This window comes from Equus przewalskii, chromosome 1 (assembly GCF_037783145.1).
Source record: "Equus przewalskii isolate Varuska chromosome 1, EquPr2, whole genome shotgun sequence".
Lineage (NCBI taxonomy): Eukaryota > Metazoa > Chordata > Mammalia > Perissodactyla > Equidae > Equus > Equus przewalskii.
Window position 1 is genome coordinate 127,921,383 of NC_091831.1, and position 18,656 is coordinate 127,940,038.

The 18,656-nt window shown below is 39.3% G+C and overlaps 1 protein-coding gene and 1 long non-coding RNA gene across 5 annotated transcripts in view; one reads left to right on the plus strand and one right to left on the minus strand.

Annotated features, from left to right (window-relative positions):
* ZNF609 (zinc finger protein 609) overlaps positions 1 to 18,656 on the minus strand; it is a 208,217-nt gene that overhangs the window by 50,071 nt on the left and 139,490 nt on the right. For all 4 annotated transcript variants that reach the window (XM_070577171.1, XM_070577170.1, XM_070577179.1 and 1 more), the window contains one exon: positions 9,944 to 10,169. In XM_070577171.1, the coding sequence (XP_070433272.1) occupies positions 9,944 to 10,169 (226 nt within the window). The remainder of the gene's footprint in view (positions 1 to 9,943; positions 10,170 to 18,656) is intronic.
* On the plus strand, positions 905 to 10,981 carry LOC139076180 (uncharacterized). The gene is made up of 3 exons (XR_011527505.1): positions 905 to 946; positions 5,810 to 5,863; positions 10,851 to 10,981. It is a non-coding gene; the product is annotated as an uncharacterized lncRNA (long non-coding RNA).

Below are 18,656 nucleotides of genomic sequence, written 5' to 3' on the forward strand. Positions count from 1 at the left end.
TGATTAACAATTCCCTTTTCTGTTCCACACAGGTGATCACAGAATTGTGTCAGAGCTGGAAGGACCACAGAGATACGCAGTCCAATGTCCTCATTTTACAAATGAGGAAACTAAGGCCCAGACCAGTTAAATGCCCTTATCAATAAGGCAAGAAAACACCAAGGCTCTCAAAGGGGGCTTCCCTCCTTGGAATCATATGCCAAAGCTGGGGCTAGTGATTAGCCTCAGTTTATACAGAACTAGATTTATTGCCTAGGTATCACTTACCTGGGTTCATACATAAGTACCAGGAAATAAATTATTTGTTAAAAGATGGCATCAGTAACAAAATAGGTCTGTCTTTGAGCCTATCTGAGAGTGTTTTGTTACTGAAATATCAAAAGAACCTCATTTGAAACAAGCTTACTGTATCTGGGAAGCCTGCAGCCTGGCCAACTGTACTGCCTGACTGTGCTCTCCCGGTGGGGAGGAACAAGCTGGGTGAGAGGGCACAAAAGGACATCTCTCTCCCCTGGAGATTAGTTTATTTTGCAATTTGCAAAATGAAACTCAAAAACGTCTGTAACTGAAATTTTTCCTTAGGGCTTCAGGATTTAAATATATGACAGTAGACAGATAACATAATCCACAAGGGGATATAAACATGTAACTGCCCTAAGCATCCCCTGGGAGTAAGCTGCTAGGTGGGAAAAATGTGTTGGCTGTTGTTTTGGGTGGGGGAGGGATGGGAGAAAGTAAGTACATATTGATTTCCCTAATGTTTCCTTTGTGTGGCTGCTGTTGCCATGTGGTGGTCTGTTGCTATGAAGATTTGTGGTGCCAGATAACGGCTGCTAGGCTCTTTATGACTGTGCTGTTGGTAGAGCTGTTTCTGCAGGAGTCAGGCTAGTAAGCAACTGGCTAGGCAGTGGAGAAAGCTTGGTCACTGTGAACCATCTCTTTCCAGGTAAGTGCTGCCTGAGGCAAGCCTGAAGGTGAAGGAGTGTTAATAATGGCCAAGAAAAGAGACAAACCAGTAGCTGAGAACCATCTTAACTTTCCAGTCTAAATATCTAAAATGAGATATTTCATGGTTCACACACATACTTGCCTACATCAGAAATCACACAGAATAAACCAAAGGTAACTATCAAGGTCACTATTTCCAAGAAAGAAGATTAACGGACAGCCCTTTCCTTTTAGTGAGAAGGATAAAGACTCACAGCCAGGATCTGCAATCAGATGAGGAGGAAGAACCACTGAGGCAGGTTCTCAGCGGAGCTACCACAGGCAAACTAACTTCCTGCTAAGCAAAACCACTGCCTATTACTCTGATAATGAGAAAACTGCAACCCACAGACCAAAGCACAGGGCTCAACCACAGAGTTTGAAGCACAGCCAAATGTTCTCCCAGGTAACAGGAGCCAGAGTACACAGAAGTCAGCTTGGATCTGTAGATGTCAGCTATTTATTCACCCTCTTCATCCTCCCACACGATTACTCTTTTCAGATTACTCCATTTCAGATTGTATGCACACTTTTATTAGAGTATACATAATTTAAAGATAACATAGCCCCAATGCTGTCCATTATGGTAAACTACTAGCTACCTGTGACAATTTCAACTTAAATAAAATTTAAAATTTAGTTCCTCAATGCCATATGCCACATTTCAGGTCCTCAATATGACATGTGACTAGATTATCATTTTGGACAGCATATTTCCATCATAAAAAGTTCCACTGGACAGTGCAGATCTAGCCCAAGTCCCAGGAATTAGAAGTTGAAGGCCAGGAGAAGTTAAGAGACCCAAGATCATACAGCTAGCTAAAGGTACAATCTGTTCTAGAATCCAACTCTCCTGACTCTAGTTCAGATATTTGTTCTGTACTACGATGCCTTTAAGTCACTCATATTCCTTGAAACAGTTCTTCTCAAACAGTTGCAGACACTCCTAGTTGTTGGAATAAAAATATATACCCTGATGTGGAGATGGGCATGATAGCTTTTCTAAGTTTGCTTGTCCGTGTATATGACAAAACTTTTAACAAAAACAAAAACCGAAAACTTCCTCCTCCCCACCAAATCATAAAGCTAGAATTTAGCTTCAGAAGATAGGCCAAGCTTATCATATAGCTTTTCATATCCTCTGGCATACAAGGGAGGTGCACTCACTTCAGCTTCAAAAACATGGTCTTATTATAGTACTACAACTTCTGTCTTTCTGATATTCTCGTAAAAGAAGATCAGACTAATTTCAGAGATGTTATAAGAGGGATTTTCACATGGAGTGGGAGGGTGAACCTAGATAAATGACTATCACAACTTTTTTTAGCTGCAGAATCCTCTTCAAATATAGTTTTACAAAGGAGCCTAACATATAAATCACCCAAAAGTAGAACTGCTCTGAGATGCATCTGGTGGGGTAGCAGAGGCAGGGGCTGGGGCCTGCCCACTCAACACCTTTCACTCTTATGACTGCTTCTGAGGTTCCTCCAAAGCTAAAATTCCTCAGAGTATAACTTCAAATCATTTCCTTTGAAAATATCTGAACGTTCTATCTCTGACTTTTATTATTTCAAAAGACTGGTGGTGGAAGCCACTGTTAAAAAAGAAAGCAAAGGGGCTGGCCCTGTGACCGAGTGGTTAAGTTCGCGCACTCTGCTTCAGCGGCCCAGGGTTTTGCTGGTTTGGATCCTGGGTGTGGACATGGCACCGCTCATCAAGCCATGCTGAGGTGGCCTCCCACATGCCACAACTAGAAGGACCCACAACCATATACATATACATATATGTATATACATACTTATACATATACAACTATGTACTGGGGGGACTTGGGGAAAAACAGAAGAAAAAAAGAAGAAGGAAAAAAAAGGAGATTGGCAACAGTTGTTAGCTTCAGGTGCCAATCTTTAAAAAAAAAAAGTAAGTACATTACAAAACCCCTCATTATTTTTAGTCAATACATAGCAAATGAACCCAAGACAGATGACTAAAAATTACAATTTTTACCTACCTGCCTGAAACACATGGGTACAAGGCACAGTCAATTTTATTAGTCAAATATTTACTGACTATTTTACTTTTTGTGTAAAGACTAAACTAGTCCTTGGGGAAATAAAATGATATATGAAATGCAATTCCTGGCCTTAGCCATCTTATAGTCTAACAAAGGAGAAAAGACACATAGGAATTCTAAGTGAAAACAAATAAGAACGAGCTTATATTTATGTCATTGTAGTCCTAGAAGGAGAGGAGAAAAGATGATGGCACAGAAAAAATGTTTAAAAAGTAATTGCCAAAGACTCCCAAAATTTGAAAAAAAGACAAATTTATAGATTCAAAAAGCTAAGTGCACCCCCAAAGAGGAGAAACCAAAAAAAAATCCATGTCAGACACATCATACATTGTAATCAAAAACTTTGAAGGCAAGCAGAGGAAAATGACATATAACTTATAGAGGAATAAGAATTTAAGTGACTGTGTATTTTTCAGAAACCATAGAGACTAAAAGGAAATGGAATATTTTTAAAGTTCTGAAAGAAAAGAAATGTAAACCTAGATTTCTGTATTCAGAAAAAAGATCTTTTAGGAATAAAGGTAAAATAAATACATTCTCAGAGAATTAATAGTCAAATGAACCTGCTCTAAAAGAATTACTAAAGGAGATTCTTCAGACAAAAGGGAAACAGAGGGCCTCCAGGAATATCAAGAATGAAGGAAGAACAATAGAAATGTAAAGTATCTGGGCAAATATAATAAACTATTCTCTTGAGTTCTTGAAAGTATATATGATGACTGAAAGGGAAAATTTTTTAAAAGTTGTCTGATGGGATTTTCAATGTATTAGATGTAATGCATGAGACCAGGGGTTTGCAAACTTTTTCAGTAAAAGACCAGATAGAATATTTTTTACTTTGCAGGCCATATGGTCTCTGCTGCAATACTCTGCCACTTTAGCACAAAAGTGGCTGAAAATATGTGAAATGAGTATGGCTATGTTCCAATAAAACTTTACATATGGACAATGAAATTTGGATTTCATATAATTTTCACATCTCACAATATTCTAGTTTTGATCATTTTTTTCAACGATTAGAAAACATGACCTGTTTTTGTATGGCCCATAGGCTCATATTAAAAAGCTATACAAAGGGATGAAGAATGAAGAGTAAGAGATACCTAGGGAGGTTGGAGCCTAGAAAACTGGCAGGATGGTAAAGTACGTGACGAAGGTAGGTCTAATGAAGAGAAATAGAGAAGAAGAAAAGAGAAGCAAAATTTTAGGAGAAACAAGTTTATTATTTTTCAGATGTTTTGAACTTAAGAAATCAGTTTCTGGTAATGTTCAAGTCAGCAGTATGAAACGGAATTAGGCAAAAGGTCAAGTCTAGAGATAAAAGTTTTGGGATTGTCCATACAAGAGAAACAGCTGAATCCATGAATATGTAAGACTGTATTTACTAAAGAAGGCTGCTGAAGTAATTTTTGGGAGTTATGATGTAGGAGGGCTATGCAGGGAAGAGGGGCAGAGTCTTCTAATTGCTTCCCTTTCTTTCTTAGCAGGAGCCTCTATTTTGTGTGGGGAAGCAATGCATCCAGCTAAAAAGCTACATTTCCTTGCCTTTCTGGCAAAAGGGGTAGCCAAGGAGATGTAGGCATAAGTCTTAGGGTATGGCTTCTGGGAAAGCTTGTCAAAGGGAAATGGACTGGGTGGGAGGCACCTTCCTTTTCAAGCCTGGAAAGCAAATATGATGGCTAGAGTTACATTAGCAATTTTGCAATAAAGAAGTAACTTTAAGGAGCCTGGAACATTGGTTACTTTGTGAAGCCATCACACCAGCTCTAGGCTGCCTACCTTCATAATACTCAGAATAAATCATTATTACTTCATCTTAGGTTGCTTGCAGCCAAATCTCATTCTTAACTCAATGTTTCCTCAATTTTCCCCATTATGGCACATATAGTAAATGAAAAATTTACTGTGGATAAGGCTGCTTGTCTGGGAGAAAGGGAGTGGGGCACCAACTGCCACAGGTCCCAGCTAGAAGACAACAGGACAGAACTGACCAGTATTTCAGCATCCTAAAACCCATCAGGAATTTCTGACCTAATGAATACAAGGAGGAAGAGGGAGTGACACAAAATAAAGTAAATAACCAGTGAGAAAGAGAAATGAGGAGATTTAGGGAAGTGCAGTATGACAAAGACAGGAGAGGACAGTTTCAAGAATAAAGAAATAGTAGAACTTCTCAACGTGTGGTATGAGAAGTGTTTCAGTCAAATTGTGGCAGAAGAAATCTGATGGCAAGATGTTATATGATACTGGGAAGGTAAAAAGAGCAATAGGAAACAGCAATAGCAAGTAGTGAAGAAAAGGGGAGAGGTCAGTTCAAAGGGGTAGCAAGGATGAGGAAACTTTCTTACTTTCACTGTAAGAAAGTGTTGCAGAGAGAAAGACTTTAAATAGAAGAGGAAAAAATGAAGATAAAGAAAAAAGATAAAATTCATGGTATAAAGTCTCAAAGAATCTTCAGAATAAGGAAGGAAAAAAGAAATAGGATAATAAAAATATGTTTTAAGAAAGAGAGGAGGGAAGCTTGGGGGATTTAGGTGGGTAGCTTTGATCTTAGCTTAGTTTAAGAGCATGAAGAGAGAATGAATTGGGTTAATGAATCTTGAGAATGAAGTAAGCATTGGGGACTGTGAATGTAACAAGGAGATCAAGGGATCGCTTAGTAGTATTGCAAGCTCAGTTTACGTCAGCTAGCATATACTTGCATCAAAAACAGCTGGGTTTTGTGAATTCTTCCACTTGTCGGTCTAGGATCAGGAGTTGAAAAATGGGAGGTGGAGATTTGCTGAATTTGAGACCAGCAAGGTAAGTAAGTTTCATTCTTCTAATGAAACAAATCTACATATAACAAGTGTATAATGAAATTTCATCATTGGTGTTAATATTTTTCAGTTTTCATTCCCATGATTGGTATATGAAACCATTCCTTTTCAAGATGCCATATTCAGCTAATTCCAATGTTTAAGTCATAGATTCTTTTTTTTTTTTTGAGGAAGATTAGCCCTGAGCTAACATCTGCTGCCAATCCTCCTCTTTTGCTGAGGAAGACTGGCCCTGAGCTAACATCCGTGCCCATCTTCCTCTACTTTCTATGTGGGATGCCTACCACAGCATGGCTTGCCAAGCAGTGCCATGTCCTCACCCAGGATCCGAACCGGCGAACCCTGGGCCGCTGAAGCAGAAAATGTGCACTTAACCACTGCGCCACTGGGCTGGCCCCAGTCATAGATTCTTATAACTTAAAAGCTAGTCCTTACTGGTCACTTAGTTCAACTCTACTTAAGAGATGAGGTAACTAAAGCCCAAAGAAGTTAAGGAACTTGCTCAGGGTCACAATGATAAGTGGCAGACATACAAAGGAAAGTCTCCTGATTTCCACCCCAGTGTTCTTTCCACTATACCACAAATTCTTCCAGAAAGCATATCTGCCAAAGTAAAATACATCACTGCTGATGGCCTTCCACTTAGTGCTGTGGTCTAAAAAGGAAAACTGATAGCACCTCCTGGAATTCTTATCTAAAGTCAGCCTTGCCTTTCTGTAAAACACCATAGAAGCCTGTAAGCAATTTTGCCTCAGCCAAAGAATATGGTCTACCTTAAGACTTCTTATTCATTGTTTCCAGGACCCTGGGTTAAGATAAATCTTGTGAACCAGGAATAGACTTGGGACCTGTTATTTGATTTGAAGTGAAGAAGCACAAAGTGGTATCAGGTAGAATCAGACCTCTGCATAAGTGCTAAGAAAAAGTCTCAAAAAAGCCAAGGAAAACATTCCAGGTTACAATTGGGTCCTCTTAATAGTTCTAAGGTTGAGCTTAGTCGAGGAGGATTTTTGCAGTGCTGGCTGAATTATGAACAGCCTAAAAAGAGATGGGATCTGCAGGGACTTAAAAATGCCTCCAAGGCAAGGTGTACAGTGAGAGATAGGGAAGAAAGGAGCAACACTGCAGGACAGGTAAGCAAAGAAATCAGGAAGAATTGAGGCCATGACCCCTACACTTGTTCTCGGCAAGGTGGCTCAGTTCTAAATGGACCTCAGGGTCCCTCATTCCCCTCAGAGGCCAAGCATTCACAGCTTCTCTCTAAACTGTAAGGGTTTTTCTGTTTGAAGATAGTAGTTTGCTGGGCAAAGAGACAGACAGAAGTACAGAGAGTCAGGTAGGAGACAAAAAGCTTAGAAGGATTTTTTTAAAGTATCTGTATATAGTTCTTATTATTAACTTGAGGAAGGACTCAGTACACTAGATCTTATAGATCTGCAGAGAATGATCTTTGTAGGAAATCTCTGCTACCTGAAGATGAAAAGAAATGTGAACCAACTCTTATCCCAATTCAGACCTTTGCCAACCAACAGCTCAGGTGAATGCCCTCTGGGATGGCCAGAAACCAAAGAAAAGTAGAGAATATAATTGCAGAACAGTTCCCTTTCCCTTGGGTTGAAAGAAAGAGAAAGGAGTTACTAAGCCCTGAAACACAATACTGTAAGTGGGAGGAAATATGGCATTAAAAGTAGGAGAACTGAAAATCTTACAGATTTAAATAAATGAGAGTGATCTCAAACCTGGTGAAAGTAGTATTTATTTTGAGTTTCAGAGAAGGTATAGAATTTTGGAAAGTATTTGACACGATTTCTAAGTTCAAACAATATTATGGTATCTATTAGATATATATTAACTTAGATCCAGAAATGACAATGACATAGATGCATTCATTCATTCAAATAAATATATATTTTTTCATTCTCCCTAAAGCCCCAGTACCATAGTCCTATATCCTAGCTGTAAGTCATTCTAGTTCTTCTATGTGGGATGCCACCACAGCACGGCTTGATGAGTCACGTGTAGGTCTGCACCCAGGATACAAACTGGCAAACCCCAGGCCACCATAGTGGAGCCCATGAACTTAACTGTTCAGCCACGGGGCTGGCCCCTCAAATAACTATTTCTGAGGGCCCATTATAGGTGCCAGGTATTAAGAGATGGGGATACAAGGATGAGCAAAACGGAGTCCCTGAGCACAGAGAACTTCTAAAACAGTGGAAGAGAGACATTAATAGAAAATACAATTATATACAAAATTGCAAATTGTGATGAGTGCTATGAAATAAAGTACAGGGTGCAATAAAAGTGTATAACAGGGGAACTTGGTAATAGGCTGCTAGTGATAACCAGAGAGCCTTTCAGAGCAAATAACTTACAAAAAAATTTTGCTAGCATCCCCTTGGCAGGGAGGGAGAATAGGGATCCTCAGATAAAAAGGTATCCATTGTTCTCAGGAGAGTGAAAGGGTTAGCCTCTCTCTCTTAGAAAGTTTTCATCAGGTTCACATGCACGAAATGCATCTTGCCTTTGGAGAAAAGTCACCGTCATAAAGATAGGTAGAAAAAATAAGCAGGAAATTGATGTCTTCTATCTTCAATATATTGAGGCAGTAGGGCCTGAAGGTTGCCTGGTGGCAGAGAGCTGTGGTCTGGATATGTCTGTCATTCCAAGAGACTCTGGCTGTTCAAATGTTTGGCTATAGGCAGATGACATTTTAAAAATCAGAGATAGCCACTTGTGATTTCAAGACTGTATACTGTATACACATATCCAGAGTCAAACTCCAGGGCCAACCTCTCTTTCCACTGTCTCTGCTTCAGTTTCTAGCACAATACGATTCTTTTTTTCATTATTGTCTCAGGCACACAATAAAACCTCACAACAACGTTATTCTGAAAGCTGAAGCTTTACTACATTGCTATTGACAACAAAGCCAAGAACACAAAATTCTTAACCTGTGTCACATCATTGCTTAGTGCATGGCAGACTTTAAATAAATACTGAATCACAACAAAATATTCAGAGGAACAGACTTTTATGAGAATGACAAGAATGAAATGCCTGAATTTCCAGAGGCAGATTGACAAGACAGCTTATGATAATCAGAGATAATGAGCTGTGCTCCTTTGGGCCTCTTAACTCCTCAGGGTGGGGATGCTTTTAAAGTCTGGTTGTTGATGCAGAGACCTGACGGGCGCAGCCTCTCTAACCACCCATACTTTGACAAGGACTTGGATTCTTGATAAAAAGAATGTATGTGCTGAAATCATATTGCCACAGATGATATGAAGGAATTTGAAATATCTGGTTAAATCCTGTTGCATGACTATTCTATTTTTTCAGGTTTATGAACTTCTAAAACAGAAGAGATTCTGTTCTCAGGGGCAAATGGAATACACAAGAAGTCTGGATGGTAGCCTTGGGCAGTAGCACCCTATAGTGAGCCAACTGCTTAGTGGGTGCCTGAAAACAACACCATGTAAACATTTCCCTGTTGTGTAGGCCTATAAAATCTGTACTAAGTGACAGATATATGAAGTGGTGTGTGTGGCTGGGCAATGCGGCAACCAGTGGGAAGGCACTGGCTTCACCTCCAGGTGTTAAAAAAGGCAAGAGCTCCATATGCAACGAGCCAACACTAAGTCAATTTAAGAGCGACTGTTTTCCATTTCCTTGACTCCCATAGTTGCCTTTCTATTACTTTTTCTCTTCAAGACTGACACCGAAGTTCATTTATATTCAAATTCTCTATAACTGAGAGAGGGTTATAGAGAGTATAGACACAGTCTGAATTACCTGGTCAGCACCTATCAAATGACTGCTTAAGTACCAGGACCAACACTGTTGAATATCTATGAAGGGGAGTTAATTAATTTAAAAAATTGACAATCTCTAGAAGCTGGATGATTTTATTAGTAAGTTTGCTGTAATCCTCTGGGTAGGTAACACCATCAGACTATGGTCATTTGAGACTCCTAATAAATATCTGGTATTATTTACAACAATAAGCCCGTGTTGGCAAAAGCAGTTTGAGAAGGGATGGGAAAGCAAACATAGCACTTACCATCTTCTGTTTCCTGCCACACGATGCCCTCGAGGTTGACACTTGTCCCAGGTTCACAGGGCCCCAGGCACTCCGGCTCTGTGGCAAGAGCCACATCACATGTGTTGACCCCAACTGATCGGGTACGAACCATGATCTGCTCACAGGGGGACGAGATGTCATTACTGACCACTGGCACCAAAAGGTGCAGTGGCAGCACTGCTGGCGTGGAGACAGGGGACTCCATCTGTGGGGGAAGAGAAAGTAGTGGCTGAGTTGCAGGGAGAACACTTAGAGGAAATATCTTCCCTGTATTTAATCTAGTCCTACACCCTTTCCTGCCAGAGTGTGGAGGGCTCCAAATATAAGACTTTGGTCCTTCCTTTCAAGTTATAGCTCATGATACCACTACAAATCTAGTGGTGTAGATGAGTGCACCCTGTGCTAGGAGGAGTTCTATTTCTTATTAACGATCTTCCTCATAAACAGTGCTTGGCTAAAAGTGTATAAAACAATCTTGTGTCATTTAAAAATCTCTATTGAAAGAGAATCAGGGCCAGACTTCAACAGCAACAAAACACAGAGATTGATGAGAAAGAAAAGGCCTAGCTTCTGAGACATGTTCTACTGCTGCCACTATACGTCCCACCAATCTATCATTCAATAAATAATACATTAATCAGGTATAAAACCCAATAATACAGGTGAGGATAAAGAGACGGGAAAATATCCAGATCCTAGGAATGCCACTTCAAGAAAACTGGAGCTTTAATTCATCTTCAGTTAGAAGGAAATCTACTTAAAAGTTATAAGAGGGCTGAGAGCAACCTGATGGGGGTTTCTAATGCTCAGAGATAATAAAAGCAATTGGATAATAAGAATGGCATTTTGGAGTACGAATCTAACATCAAATTTATCTATGAGACAGGAGGTGCTGTTACGATCCAGAAGCGAATCCAAGCAGTCTGCAGATGAAGCTGATTACCCACACACAGATAAAAACAGTCGAACACAAGGATCAGCAATCTACCACCAAAACTAGAATTTCTCACAAGAATGCAATTACCTAGATTCCAAGAAGAATGCAATACATTTAGAGTTAGAAGAAAAGTTGTAATAAAGAGAGTATAATCCCTTAACTCTTTAAATCCTAGTGTTTTTATCAGGTCGATAATGTACCAACTCTGAGTCTACAATGCCCTAATCCTAATTGAACGTAGTGTTTTGCATAAGCAAAGGCACTCAATAAACACACTGGCTGATCTTCCCTGAAGATTAAATATGATACCAATCAGCAGACCTAGAAAATGAGAGTCAAGGATTGGGACCCTCTTCACCGTGTAAAAGACCAGGTTGAACGTACTCCTTTAATAGACCTACATTCAGAGAGAGCCACACACTGTACCCATAATCCAAGCTGCTGGACAGCTCTGCAACAGAACTCTAGTTCTGGATAGTTTACTACATGACCACTGCTCTACCTATAATCCGCCTCCCTCCTCTTAACACATACATGTACACACACACACACACACACACACACACCTTTCTGGCCTCAATTACTGCTCTAGAAGCTGAGACGTGGGTATTGCATCCATTCTCTGCTGTTTGGCTTAGAAGTCACTGCTATTTGCGGCTCATCACTGCCAGAGTCTACAGATGCTAAAACACTGATTCTGATTAATTCCAGTCCTTGAAAAGCTGCCAAAACATTATCCTTATCTGCTTTTTGTCATACCCACTCACTCTGTACCTTCCCTAACTCCACCTTTTTCATACAATGAAATTAAAGTGGAAGCCTATAAAATGAATCTTCTGCATTATGGTAAATGCCAAAAGGCATTTTTGCTCTCTTGAAAATCAGGCATTTATATGTAATTTGGCAACTTCTTAGGATGCAGTACATCCTTGGAAGACCCTTTAAAATTTCCATGGACAGATCTGAAGGTAAAAACAACACAGAAAAAGTAAACTGGATCTCCTATACTCCTGTGCAGTGCTGGAATCTGGCTCTAACCATTAAGCCCTTTCAGGAATGCTGTAAGAAGGTGGCTCTTAACTCTTTGGAAAGAAAGTTTCCTGGAGATTTTACCCTTGAGAGTTACTAGAAAGGGGAAATTAGAGACAGAGTATATGGATCATCTTTACTCTTGGCCTTACTTCTATTCCTCTGTTCTTTCTCTTGGGGGAAGAACTGAGAAGCAATTTTGCAGTAGATGCATTTCCTTTGCTTAGAGTCTATTCCCTTTTCTATACCTCTCTTCTACTAGCAAGAGAAATTCCTGTAAGGCCCTCTTGCCTGGAATGGCAGAGATTGGCCTAAACCTTCTAGGTCACTCCTGTGAACTTTCTGATTGCCTTGCTTGAGCATGTCCTGTTGCGAACCTGTTCCATTGCTGAGGCAGCAATCTCAAGCATAGAGGAAAGTAAGTCCTCAGAGAGTCACCTAGATACTCTCTCTCAGCCGTCAAGGACAGCTCTTTGCTGGAAGTGGTTTCATTTCCCACTAGGTTATTCAGTGCTGCTGGGAGGCCAGGGAGACGAGAAGCTACTAACATACTCGATAAAGGCAAGCCTCCAATTCCGTACTGACAGATCCAGAAAACAACATCTAAGATATAAGTAGGAAAGCATCACTGTTGCATTCAAGCAGTCTGCCAAATTAAACTGTGCTATAGAGCATCTGAAGAGAAGAAATTTAGCTGAACTTATTACCAAGAGTATCAGAACTAATATATGAGGAGCTGATTAACGTGTATATACATCGAACTACCCTTACTGATCAGAGTTATTAAGAGTTTAGGATCTCTGTGTGAGGATGATTTTATTTAATTATTTAGTTAATTAAGAGATTTTTGGGAGTAGTGATAAGTGAAGAAATCCACCTAAGGGTTTGGAACTATTCAATTTCCTTCTACTTTGCAACAGAAATCTACGGAGAAATCACAAAGCAGCACAATAGTGTTTAATTATAGTTCCAGCTCTGCTAATTACCGTTTGGTCACACCTATAATCTACATTAAGCCATAGTGTGTAATAAGCAGCTCTGTGATATTAACCTAGGTGGCTTTACGGGATTTCATATTCTACTATTCACTGGGACAAACATAGCATCATTTATCACTTTCCAGGAGAGGATAAAAATCACGGGGGCTGGCCTGGTGGCGCAGCAGTTAAGTGTGCACGTTCCACTTCGGCGGCCTGGCGTTCACCAGTTTGGATCCTGGGTGCAGACCTACACACCACTTGTCAAGCCATGCTGTGGTAGGCATCCCATATAAAAAGTAGAGGAAGATGGGTACGGATGTTAGCTCAGGGCCAGTCTTCCTCAGCAGAAAAGAGGAGGATTGGCAGTGCATGTTAGCTCAGGGCTAATCTTCCTCAAAAAAAAAAAAAAAAAAATCAAAAAAGGACTCATTTTGCCATCTTTCCCATACACCTAGGATATAACAGCAGTGATTGTCAGGAGATTGGGTGCCAGGAGGGAAAATAAGGAACAGGAATATAAAAAGATCTACCTCAGCACCTATGACAACAATAAAAGCTGGCCCAATTCTCAGTCTCTGAATGGGTAAGAAGTGCCACCATGGTTCCTGGGGCTCACCAAATGGGGAGGTAAACAACAAAACAAAACAAAAACCTGAAAAGAGACTTACAGAGAATTTAAAGATGGAAATCTCTGAAGTTTTCCAACAGTTCATGTCCTTTATCTTTTAATGATACTTCTTCTCAATTCACCTTTAGATGTTAGTCTTAATAGCACCTATTAGGGATCTGAGTGCTGATAGGCAGGTGACACAGAAATGAGGACTGGAGAGAATAAAGAAAGGCCAGATCCATTAATCTCCCAGCAAGAAGTAATTATACACTGACTTCAGCTGCCTCCCACACATGAGAGGCACTGATCGAGGAACAATTTCAAGGCTGCAACATAATTATTGGGGTAGAAAATGCAGTGAAGAAATATTTGGGACAGACCCTCCCCTCTCCTCTTCACAAATGTTAAGTCCGATACCTTCACCTTCACAGTCAAAAGGCAGAAAGGAAACTAGTCTCTTCTAGCTGACAACTGCAGTAGCTCTAAAAACTCTTTTATCCAAAAATGAAAGATAATTGAAGATAATGGTTAGATGAGGGTTCAGCTTTATTCAAAATTATTGGATACAATTATGTAGAAAGTAGAATGTCACACAAATAAATTAAATACTATAATAACAAGATGTTCTCTTTCTTCTATAATTCCAAAGGTCCTTCAAGATTTTACAGTGACTCAGCATCAGCAATACTAACAGTAATATAAGTTTCTGATTCATGGACAAACACAGAAGTACACCCCCTGCCAATGTATTATATAAAACTTGATTTGCTCACAAAGTTTTATTGTGGGTTATTAAAAAGAAGAGTAGGTTTTTTTTTTTTTTTTTTGAGGAAGATTAGCCCTAAGCTAACATCTGCCGCCAATCCTCCTCTTTTTGCTGAGGAAGACTAACCCTGAGCTAACATCTGTGCTCATCTTCCTCTGCTTTATATGTGGGATGCTTAGCTCAGCATGGCTTGCCAAGCGGTGCCATGTCCGCACCCCGGATCTGAACCCCCGAACCCTGGGCCACCGAAGTGAATGAGCGTACTTAACCACTGCGCCACCTGGCCGTCCCAAGAGCGGGTATTTTTTTTAAATCCCATTTATCAATTTATTATGTTATTTATTTGACTCAAATTAAAATACAAAGGGAAAAAAATTCTCAGTTACTTGAACTGCCTCCTGTTGACTGGGATTTTGAGACGAAATAAGTCTACTTTAATTTTTTAATAATTAAGGATTATTTTTGCTTATTCTGAAATATAGTGATTCCTTGTTGCAAGAGGCTGGCAGGTAAAAATCATGGAATAACAGAGGATGGAGAGAGAAATCTGAATTCCTGCTTTCCACAAAGCTCTTATCAGAATGCAATAGAATTTTACGAGTAAATCTCAAAACAACACATTTAATTACTAGTGAAGGAGGAAATCGGCCCCTTTTCAAACACTAAGTACTCTTTGACTCTACCTCTCCCTTTAAAAAAAAAAGAAGAAAGAGGCTGCTGGTCTGCTGAACTTCCAGATTTCATTTAGGCTGCTTTGAAAAAGAATTTGATTGTAACTCTGATTAATTTCCAACACATCTTGTAGCAGAAGGCAAGAAGGAAAAAGAAAGACACAGTAGCTGGCACCATAACCAGACATAAACCAGTTAGTTCTTGGAAGGTACATAGTCTATTATTCACAGGTGACTTACTTTAGCACTCAATTTTAACCAATCAGCAGTTACGGCTGTTCCAGCGTGTAGCAGGAAATGCAAGTGCAGCGAACATATAATTTGAAGACTACATACTAGCCATAGGGAGTTCTGCTGCAAGGATCCTTCTACAGTCTCCGGCTCAGACACCAAAGAGCTCTTTTAGTTAAGAAGCGATAACAGATCAAACAATCCTAATATTCAAGCCTGTCTAAATTCTCAGTGTGTGAGAACGGATAAATTATGCTGAAAACTTAATAAAGGAGAAAAATCTCATAAATGAAAGTAAAAGGCACAACACAAACCACATGCAAGTGGCAAAGGTTTTGCTGAATGAAGTATCTATCCTGCTCTTCTAGGTCTTCTCATTCTACAGTCTCTTGCCTGCTTGAAATTCACCACATTTTCCCTCAGCAAAGCTGTTAGCTTTGCAGCTGATGAGTGATGATAGGTGACCTTATGTACTACCTCTGAAAATTGACTATTTTTTGTCCACAGAAGGTTTATGATCCCTCCCCTTCCTGTATTGTTTCAAGGAAAGCACTAGAATTAGCTTCTCAAGAATAAAGAATTTGAGAAAAATTCATTCTTTGGCTGTAACTACTTCCTTTTCCAAACACACTTCTTATCTCCTTTCACATACTCATTTCCTAAAAAGTCAGGGCTGGAGCTTGTCATCTCTATTCCGTTGCCTTACCCCTTAGGATACAAAAACGAACAAACAAACAATAACCCACAAACCAAATAAGGTGAACACAACAGAAGGCTAAAGCCTTCTTTTGAATCATTCAGAATCACAGATGTCAGAAGAAAAGTCTCTAAGTTATAATATGGATGGATCAAACTGTACTAAAGAATCTAATCACGACTGACGGTCCTGTGAGAAAATATGAGAATTTTAAATCGAGACATCACAAACCACAACCTGCTATTCAGTAGCTTGGGAAAGAGAAATGGGAATGGTTCTCCTCACTTTTCTTAAACTTTCTGGTCTCAGGGAAACTTTACAGTCTTAAGAATTGAGAACCTTACAGAGCTTTTATTTACGTAGGCTATAGCTGTTGCTATTTACCGTATTTGAAATTACAACAGAAAGATTTTAACATGTACTTAAATTAACTTATTTAAAACAACTCACAATTTTGAAATGACAAAATTAGAGACACAGAGAACAGATTAGTAGTGGCCAGGGGTAAGGGTTGGTGAGAGGTGGAAGGGTGTGGTTAGGAAAGGGCAATACAAGGGGTCCTTGTAGTGATGGAACTGTGCTGTATTGTGACTGTGTGGTAAATACCCAAAACTACACGTGATAAAACTGCCTAAAACTAAATACACACACAAATGAATACAAGTAAAATGGGTGAAATCTGAACAAGATAGGTGGATTGCGTCAATGTCAATATTCCTATTGTGATATTGTACCATAGCTTTGAAAGGTGGACCACTGGGGGAAACTAGGTAAAGGGTACATGAGATCTCTCTGAATTATTTATTACAACTATAGTTATCTCAAAATACAAGATTAACAAAACATTGAGAATCCCAAAGAGTTTTTATGTGGAATATATCTAGTGATATTCACCATACTACAATTTAAAGAGAAAAAATTCAGTATGTATTAACTTGTCTAAAATAACATTTAAAAACATATGTCATTTTAAGTAAAAATAGCTATAATTATTCAAAAGAAAGGAAAAAAGAGAAGAGTGGCATTGATTTACATTTTGCAAATCTCTTCAATGTCTGGTTTAATGGAAGACAGCTAGATTCTCATGTCTGCTTTTGCATTCAGTCTATTGGTGAAATGTTTTGGGTGAAGTATTTAAGAAAACTGGCCTCACACAGATTACATATAGCCTTTTCAGATAATTGTGGACATTCTTCTTTGATATTAAGGAAATGTGTCAGTATTTGAAAAAGCTGTATAATTCAGTGAACCAGTATTTTCCAAATGACTAATGTATGATGTTAAGAAATCATGGATGGGTAAAAGAAACACTCTAAGTGCAGGATAGACCAATGGACTGTAATGAAGTAGAAAACTTGATATCAATCAAGTTTCATGATCTGGGATTGGGGAAATGATCAGCTTTCCTAGAAGCACATGCCCATCTGAATACTAAACAAAACTGGGATTCTGGTAGCAAGGAAGTGGAGGAAGATTGCCTGTTCAGTACGCAAACAAGAGTGTCTGCCACAGCAGGGCAGTCTGGAAGGAAGGATGAAGGAAGAGACATGAAGGTAGGGAAAATTATTAGCAAGGGTGGAGGAGTAGGAGAGAATGCCTAAGATCCACAGACTAAGGATTTTATAAGTAAGGGATGTCTACAAGTTAGGTATTAAGAAATTTTAGCAATTAAGTAATAAGTGGGTATTTTAAAAATATGGGAGAATGAAGGGCTTAGTTAATTGTTTAGAAAATGGACAAATAAATGATTATTAGTAACTACTGACAAAATTGACCCTTACCCTTGCGAGGGGAGGGGGAATCAGTCTCTCTAGTGCCTATTTGTTTTCAAATTGCCAAGGATAAGACTTCTCTGAAATTATAACTTAGTGGATCAAAAATTAAACATGCTGAAAGAAATTTTAAAATGGGTCTTTAATTAACCAGGAGCCATTATTTCGTACAGAAGTCTTCCTTGTCTTTGCTATTAAGCTAAAGGTATAGAGTTAAAACTTCAAAGTCGGGGGCCGCCCCCTGGCAAAGCGCTTAAGTTCATGTGCTCCGATTCGGCAACCCAGGTTTCGCTGGTTCAGATCCTGGGCGCGAGATGGCACTGCTCATCAAGCCATGCTGAGGTGGCATCCCACATACCGCAACTAGAAGAACCCACACTAAAAATATGCAACTATGTACCCAGGGGCTTTGGGGAGAAAAGGGAAAAAAAATAAAACCTTAAAAAAACAAAAAACTTCAAAGTGGTATGAAGGGTGTTGTACAGTATGGATTAACTCCTGATTTATGGACACCTTAGCACTGTTGAACCAAGCAGGAAATCACCATCTGTTCAGATAGGCTTCATTGCCCAAGTGTCTCCTAGGTGATTTTGTGTTCTAGAAGGTCACAGAATGCCCACTGATTTTGTATACCTTCCTCATAAGACTCACGGATTTGACAGGAAACAATGGATAATTCTGACTAGAGGTACTTCTACCTAAAGAAAGCATCTTAAGTAGCAAAGCTGATTTGGGTTCTTAAAGAGGATGTTTATACTACAGCATCACATTTTACATCATGTATATGTTCCTAAAAGAATACACACAGAGAAAATCATAGCATGATAGTGTAAAAGAAACTTAAAGATCATCTAACTCCTCAAGGGTAAAATCTTTTCTCTAACAGGTAGTCATAAACCCTGCATTTGAACTCCACTCCATCCCCAACTACCTATGTGGGTAGAGAAAATAACCCTTACTTTACTAGGGTGGTTTAAAAGATTAAATTCTTTAACATAT